Source organism: Sinocyclocheilus rhinocerous, unplaced genomic scaffold (assembly GCF_001515625.1).
Source record: "Sinocyclocheilus rhinocerous isolate Xijiao unplaced genomic scaffold, SAMN03320098_v1.1 scaffold1757, whole genome shotgun sequence".
In the NCBI taxonomy this organism is placed as follows: domain Eukaryota; kingdom Metazoa; phylum Chordata; class Actinopteri; order Cypriniformes; family Cyprinidae; genus Sinocyclocheilus; species Sinocyclocheilus rhinocerous.
The window spans coordinates 236,607-244,830 of record NW_015629041.1 but is presented as its reverse complement, the minus strand read 5'-3'; the positions used below and the strand labels follow the sequence as shown (position 1 = coordinate 244,830).

Here is an 8,224-nt window from a genome sequence, read left to right as displayed (position 1 = left end):
GACGCAGGCAGTGCGCTGCATGAGACAAAAAAAGTAACATAGCCGCTCTTTAGTGTAGATGCATATCAGACGATTCAGACGATGCCGCGATTATAATTGAGAGTGACTCCTGGTTAACATGTATTAAAAGGGGTTCACTATTTAAGTATTTCCTCTCTCAATCAGTAGAAAATATGGTTAACACCCGGTCATGCGTGGAAAAAAAAATGCCGTCATGTACCGTGAAACCGGTATAATTTAGAAAAATACAGTGATATAAATTTTTGGTCATACCGCCCAGCACTACCCTGGACCACAAAACCAGTCATAAGGGTCAATTTTTCGAAATTCAGATTTATACAGCATCTGAAAGCTGAATAAATAAGCTTTCCACTATGTATGGTTTGTTAGGATAGGACAACTATTTGAACATCTGGAATCTGAGGGCCCCAAAAAATCTTGAGAAAATCGCCTTTAAAGTTGTCCAAATGAAATGTTCTTAGCAATGCATATTACTAATCAAAAATTAAGTTTTGATATATTTACAGTAGGAAATTTACAAAATATCTTCATGGAACATGATCTTTACTTAATGTCCTAATGATTTTTGGCATAAAAGAAAAATCTATAATTTTGACCCGTATAGTGTATTTTTGGCTAAATATACCCCAGCGACTTAAGACTTTTGTGGTCCAGGGTCTTAAGAAGGTTTTGTGGTCCAGGGTCACAAATGTGAAACAGCTGGAGAAAAGTCAAAATAAGTGAAAACTGAAAGAAACAAACAAAACACACACACACAATAACTATAGGACAGAGTAATAATAATCACAAAAGACTCACCGACAGCTGGACCCGGAAGTGATGTTAACTCCGCATGAAGGCCAGACGGACCTGGGACAGGTTCTGGCTTGGGATCAGGTGTCAGCTCAAGATTGGACTGACGTGAGACATTCACCGGCTGAGAATCAACCAGATCGGTATGAGGTGTCAGCTCAAGATTGGATGCACCTAGCTGGGGATCAGCCAGATCTTGCGAAGCCATTGGCTCAAGGCTTGATGGAGCTGGTCCAGGTAATGGATCAGGACTGGTTGGATCACTGTCAGGTGTCAGCTGGAGACTGGATGGACCCGAGACAGAGGAAGGCTCAGGATCAGCTGGATCGGTGGTACGTGTCATCTCGACACTTGGGACAGCTGTTAACTCAGACTTGAGACCAGATGGGCCAGGGTCAGTCGTTAACTCTAAACCGAGCCCGGATGGACCTGGCTGAGGATCAGCTGGATCTTGCTGAGCCACTGGCTTGATGCTGAATGGCTCTGGGTCTACTTTGTTGCCCCTGTAGCAATACATGACCGTACGCTTTACAGCCCTCCATGTTTGCCGGAAGAATGCACACATGCCTCTCTTCTTCCTCATTTTGGTTTGCTTTTCTAGAAAGTGGCATAGAAGACAATTGAAATTATCACCAGAGATCATAAGTGAAATATTGAGGTTAGCCCTCATGAAGAAACAAGTACACAGAATTTTATATACATTTTATGTACATGTAATTTTAAGTATTGTTTGTTATTTGAAATTAAATTAAAAGGTAATATATCTTAAATGCACTGAATTATAACCTCATCACAAATCTGTAATTACCAAATATTTAAATACATGCTACACAAGTTTCAATAGAATTGACATTAACATTTTAGTTTATCATAAATTCTGTCAGTGCATTTTTACCATATTTCAAAGACATAGAAATAATTACGAAATGACATGCAGTATAAAGATGTACTTAAGTCCTAAGTGGGTTGAAAAAAGTTCATAATAAAAATAAATATAGACTTTTATTGCAAATATCATGCAATTGAGGAAACATTACATTCAGCTGTATTATTTTACAGTAGGGCTCAATATTAAGCCTTGACATTTGATTGTCATAATCGGTCATTCAATTGTTCAGGTAAAAAGGTTACTTGTCTGGAAGAAACGTTTATTTTTATTTTTATTTTTTTATTTCGTAATTTATTCTGTAGTAATATTCTCATCAGTGTTCCAACAGCTCTTACTTAAATAAGCATATTTCCCCACTTAAACTGATTTCCAGGGGTTCCCCCCTTAACCACTAAATGTAGGCCTATGTGTCATCTTTTATGTCAAATTCTTAAACTGTATCAATAAATTCTGCTCTGCTGTGATTTTTGTTTGGAATAGATTTTTCATCTGTCAAATAGTGTCTAAAATGTAGTAAGCGGTATTAACTACTTGTTTATTGAACGTATAAAATCGATGTCACATTTGCAATCCTACTGCTATTCGGGAAAACATATGCATACCATATGTTATAAATATGAAAATGAATGTTGAGCCCTGCTTTTACAGTATATTTCCGTGAGTACTTTTGCTAAAGGTTCCACACTGGCTTAACTAAAAAAAAAAGAAAAAGAAAAAAAGAAAGATACCTGCTGGGCTGTTCTGTCCAGCGTCTCTTGGGTCAGTAGTGTTCCAGACGTCTGTGTAGAGTTACTCAACATCAGCTGAGCATCTGCAGACACTGAACTGCTGGAATTCAGCTCCACTGACTCCAGCCCGTTTTTGTATGAAAATGATATGTTCTGTATGTTGATAGACTGCGAATCTGCTCAGGTGATTGACCGTCTTCGCTACTTGACGGATTCTCAGTCAACTAAAAGCAAGCGCGCTTGTAGGAATTCTCGCTTGTGACGTAATAATATACACTATGCTTTCACGCGCATCCTAAGAATTATACAGTGTTGCCAGATTGGGCGGGTTCCCGGGCAATTGAGCTTTTTTTTTTTTTTTGATCGTGCTGGACCAGAGAAAAAATGCCAATTGTGCCGGGGCGGGGTCCCGCGCAATTTATTTTTTTTTTTTTTTTTGATCGTGCTGGACCAGAGAAAAAATGCCAATTGTGCCGGTGTACAAAAATTGGGAAGCTTTTTGAAAATGACTGGCGTTTTTGTACATTTTGAACACGTATAATTAAGGTTGTTTCACCTCATATTATGTTTCTTGTGATGCATTCATATTAAATTCATGCTGCTGTTTATGCTTCATTTGTTGTTTGCTCATCTGGATTTAATTTCATATATGTATGTACACATGTACGTTTAGTTTAATTGGGTTGGGGTGCCGTTAAAAAAAAAAAACACTACAAAGAGGTGCCATGCTTTCAAAAAGTTTGGGAACCACGTGGTCTATGGTAGTGCTCAAAATTAGGGATGGGCGTATCGATCCGAAGTATCGATATATCGATACTGATGCGAGTATCGAAAGTATCGATACTCAAACAAAAAATATCGATACTAAGGTGTTTTTTATTTACCAGTGATTGTTTATTTAACAACAAAAAAAATAATGCGTACAATATGCATAAATTTCATAATTTAAAAGTTTAGTTCAGAAGTATCGAATCGGTATCGATATCGACGATACTGCCTTGAAAAATATCGGTATCGTATCGAAAACAAAATAAGTGGTATCGCCCATCCCTACTCAAAATACAGTAAATCACTTTTTTGAAAGTAAAAACGTAACGCCAGCAGGTGGCGACAAGTGGCTGTTAAAAAAGAGATTCATTCAAAAAAAACTTGATTGATTCATGAATGAAATAAAAGTCTTTCAGAATCAGAAAGTTCTTTATTGCCAGGTAGGCTATGTTTACATATACGAGGAGTTTGTTTTGGTGACAGAAGCTTCCACAGCACAAACAGAACAACAGTGACAAGACAGATAATAACAAATAATAAGAATATGATAAATAAATAAGAAATAACAATCTACAAAAAAGAAATAAATAAATAAACAAACAAACAAATAAATAAATAAAGTAGACAATACATGGTATGTGTACAGGTGTGTTATGTACAAATGCAAAGAAATATAACAAGAGGTAGGCCCGTGTGTTAAATAAATGTATTAATAGTGTTGTATATTACACGTTTATTGCCAAGTTAACTGTTCATGAGATGGACTGCCTGAGGAAAGAAATGACCGAGCCATTGAATCATTCATTCAACCTGACTTATTTTATTTATTTATTTTTTTTAACAATTTGTTGAATATTGAATATATTTTATAAATAGATTGCAGCGATTAGCATTTTGTAAAATTACATTGCATACAGCATTTTGTAAATTAGGCTACATGCTATTTTGTTTAGTTGTTTTTTTTTTTTTTTTCAGAATCACGGTATCCATACCATGATATCTATAAAATAAAATAAAATAAAATAAAATAAAATAAAATAAAATAAAATAAAATAAAATAAAATAAAATAAAATAAAATAAAATAAAATAAAATAAAATAAAATAAAATAAAATAAAATAAAATAAAATAAAATAAAATAAAATAAATAAATAATAAAATAGTGATTCTCCATTCACAATGTATGCAGAATTGTGAATGTCATGGTCATTTATCCACATGTAATGTAAACAAATAAATGACTTTAATTTCAGATAAAGCATCAGAGATGTGGTCACATGAGTCTCAGTATGTATGAATGTATGGGGGCGGGGCTAAACCCTTAATCTCTCCCAACCTAGCAACGCCCCTGATTCCACCTGTGGTAGGAAATGTCTTGACACCTCTTTAAATAACTGTTACTCTGAAATCAGAGCACATTGAATGACAATTGAAATCAAATATGGGACTATGACACCTGCATCGGCATGTGCATACAGGTCTGACCAGGACTTTGCGACTTTTAAACTGTCCAGACTGGTATACTCACACACACACACACACACACACACGCACGCACGCACGCACGCACACACACGTTGTGTTTCCATGTTTTATGGGGACATTCTATAGGAGTAATGGTTTTTATACTGTACAAACTGTATTTTCTATCACTCTACACCAACCCTATACCTAAACCTACCCATCACAGGAAACTTTCTGCATTTTCAGATTTTCAAAAAAACTTCATTCTGTATGATTTATAAGCTTGTTTCCTCATTGGGACCTAAAAAATATCCCCACAAGGCCAAAATTTACTGGTATTACTATCCTTGTGGGGACATTTGGTCCCCATAACGTGATAAATACCAGGTACACACACACACACACACACACACACACACATTCAACTAATTTTACTTTTACATATTACCCTACACTGTGCTACGTCCGAACTGATTGCACTGTATTTTATATATAATTATTTTCTATTTTTAACTGTTTTAAATTAATTTGAAATCAATTTTTACATCATTTTAAAAGTTTTTAAATTCCTTGTTTTATTGCTGTGATTATTTTTTATGATTATTTTATTTGCTTTTATGTAAAGCACTTTCAATTACCATTGTGTATGAAATGTGCTATATAAATAAACTTGCCTTGCCTTGCCTTGCCTATTTACTTATTTTACTACACCAAGCTAATATTGTTAAGCAACATATTTTGAGATAATCTTCTTTAAGTAGTCAAAAAAAATCTGTGGGAATAATGGAAGCGTACATGTGCATAATTATTTTATTTTTGTAATGAATATGCTAATTAAAACATTTCCCCGTTAGTATTTAAATACATTTTAGTTGTAAATATGAAATAATTTATAACAATTAGGCTAGAAAGAAATACCTTAAAATACGCTTTGAATAGTTTAAAGGTCATGACCACCAATTTATTGGATGGCGTCACGTCATGGACCCGGCTTACATCTGCACGTGTATCTGTCCCAAGACTACATTTCCCATACTGCATTGCAATGAAAACAGGAAGAAAGACACCATGAGGAAATATTTTCCCAAAATGAATCAGAGAGCGATGGAGGGATATTGTGTTGTGGAATGAGTCGTGAACACAGCGCATCAGCCAACAGCAGATGGAAGAGATCGAGACTTTGGCTTTTCAGAGAGAGGGAGCGAGAGAGAGAGAGGGCATACGTGTTCCATGAGCTGATTTCTGTGCTGGACATCTCATATGATGGAACGGGCGATGGAGCATTTGAATGTACAGCTGAATCGACTGACGCGCTCCCTGCGCCGCGCGAGGACTGTGGAACTCCCTGAAGGTGAGACGTCACGCGATACAATACAAACATTCTTATTTTTGAGGACTACTGAAGTTGTCAATGAGATCCTTGATACGTTGTAATAATCTCGTCTTCCGGCAAGGATTCCCGTCTAAAGGCCATACACGTTCATCCACCTTTATCCATATATGGCCATTTACTACAAAATACCTAAAATTGTATTTGGATGATTCACACGAAAACACGTCCGTTCATATTTCATTACAAAATCAAATGATGAAGGAAAACAATAATGAGGTGTTGTGGTAAAAAATAAATAAAATAAAATAAAAAGCAGTATGCGTGTGTTTTTATACATACATACATAAATATATACAGTACACACATATATAATATGTAGACTAGGGCTGCACGATAAATACTGACAAGATGCGCGTTAAATATCGCATGGAATTTATCGTGCAGCCCTAATGTAGACATAAACTTTTATTTTGGATGCGATTAATCGTGGTTAATCGTTTGACAGCACTAATATATATATATATATATATAACTGTAAGAATTGTATTTTCTTTGCAAATGTCCATGTGGTATACTCAAAACGGTCATGCAGGATTTATTTTATATTATTTTATTTTATTATTTTTTATTATTATAAATCTTCCTTAAATATAATTGTGTTCATTTTAGGAGATGTTATGCAAAACTTCAACCCATGTGGATGTAAAATATAGACTGAAATGCTCTGACAATGGAAGGACCGTTGCAGTTATTAAAAAAAAAAATTGTTAATAATAATGATGATGATAATAATAATAGTAACAGTTGATTGGACACATTAAATATTGCACACATTGTGAGCCCCCTCACACACTCACATTGTTTTGCCAATCACGTGTTATTTTCTCAATCAGGTTAACCTCAAATTTGAATATGCATTTGAATTGAATTCATAAAAATATTGCAAACCATGACAATGTACCCATAATAGCTGATGGTCAACTAATATACTCCTTGGCAATATGTTATTGTAGATAAAATATTGAGGAAAAAGAGGACTGAGAGAATGCTTACATTAATGTGTTAAAAATGTCCACCACAGAAGAAGAAAACATTGTATGATGCTGGTCACATGGTGTTTTAATTAGGGGTGCTCCGATCAGGATTTTTGAGGCCGATCGCGATCACAGAAAGCAGTATCTGCCGATACCGATCACCGATACCAATCTTTTTAAAGCCTTCTTTTTTATCATTTATAACTATTTATAGTGATACTCCAATCAGGATTTTTAGACATTTATTCAGGGCCTGAATTTCATTTTTGAAAATGGGGGGAATTCCCCTCTTAGGTGTCTCTTGTGAGAGAAGAAGCAGCTTTCACAGAGCAGTCCGCTACTGATCCATGGCTGTTTACCACAAACACAACATTTATCCATTATCCATGCTTTTTCAGCATTGCAATTCTTTTCTTTTACAGTACAGTAATACAATCTTTCACAGACATGTTTAAACACAATAAATATAAGCAACACATTATTCAATGCTTTTTACTTTTGCATTTACTTTAGATTTATATATTAAGTTGCTCAAGCAAGTGGCAAAACATTTAAACTACTTTTCTTACATTATCACAAACTTACCATTGACAGAAAATGTCAGCTCTACTGCCTTTTCTTTTGCATTGAAATCTTTATTACAAGCAATCCTGCAGTTCATAAAGAACTTTGTTTTCCTACCTCCACGAGTACCGTCTATTATTGCCTTGTTTATCTAAAAGTGCTTTTTTCCTTTAAAAATAGCCAAAAAGCCATATGTAGACTGTGAAACACAGTAGACTTTAATAATATGCATTTATGGTGTAATTACTAAATTTTCGTGTCAATCCCTGCCATCTATTATTGCCTTGTTTATCTAAAAGTGCTCTTTCCCTTTAAACCTAGCCAAAAAGCCATATGTGTTGACTGTGAAACACAGTAGACTTTAATAATATGCATTTATGGTGTAATTACTACATTTTCGTGTCAATCCATGTTCATATTTACTGCAAAAATGCGCTGTTACTTTGATTCTGCGATTCAGCGCTTGCAGCGCAGCAAAAATAGACTCGGTGCGGAAACCATCTCTGCACTGCTGCAGACGCACTGCTTGTGGAACGCACTGCCGGACAGCAACGGTGTGCAGTGTGCGCGGTTTATTAATCCGTTAACATGAGCGCGGAAAAAATAGGCACCACATACCCGCCCGCATACCC

The 8,224-nt window shown here is 35.3% G+C and overlaps 1 protein-coding gene across 1 annotated transcript in view; it reads left to right on the top strand.

Moving 5' to 3' along the window:
• Positions 1-5,702: 5,702 nt before the first annotated feature.
• The window catches only part of hace1 (HECT domain and ankyrin repeat containing E3 ubiquitin protein ligase 1), a 36,451-nt gene continuing 33,929 nt past the window's right edge, over positions 5,703-8,224 (top strand). The window contains exon 1 of the mRNA XM_016550380.1: positions 5,703-6,012. Coding sequence (XP_016405866.1) covers positions 5,922-6,012 — 91 coding nt within the window. The 5' untranslated portion in view covers positions 5,703-5,921. The remainder of the gene's footprint in view (positions 6,013-8,224) is intronic.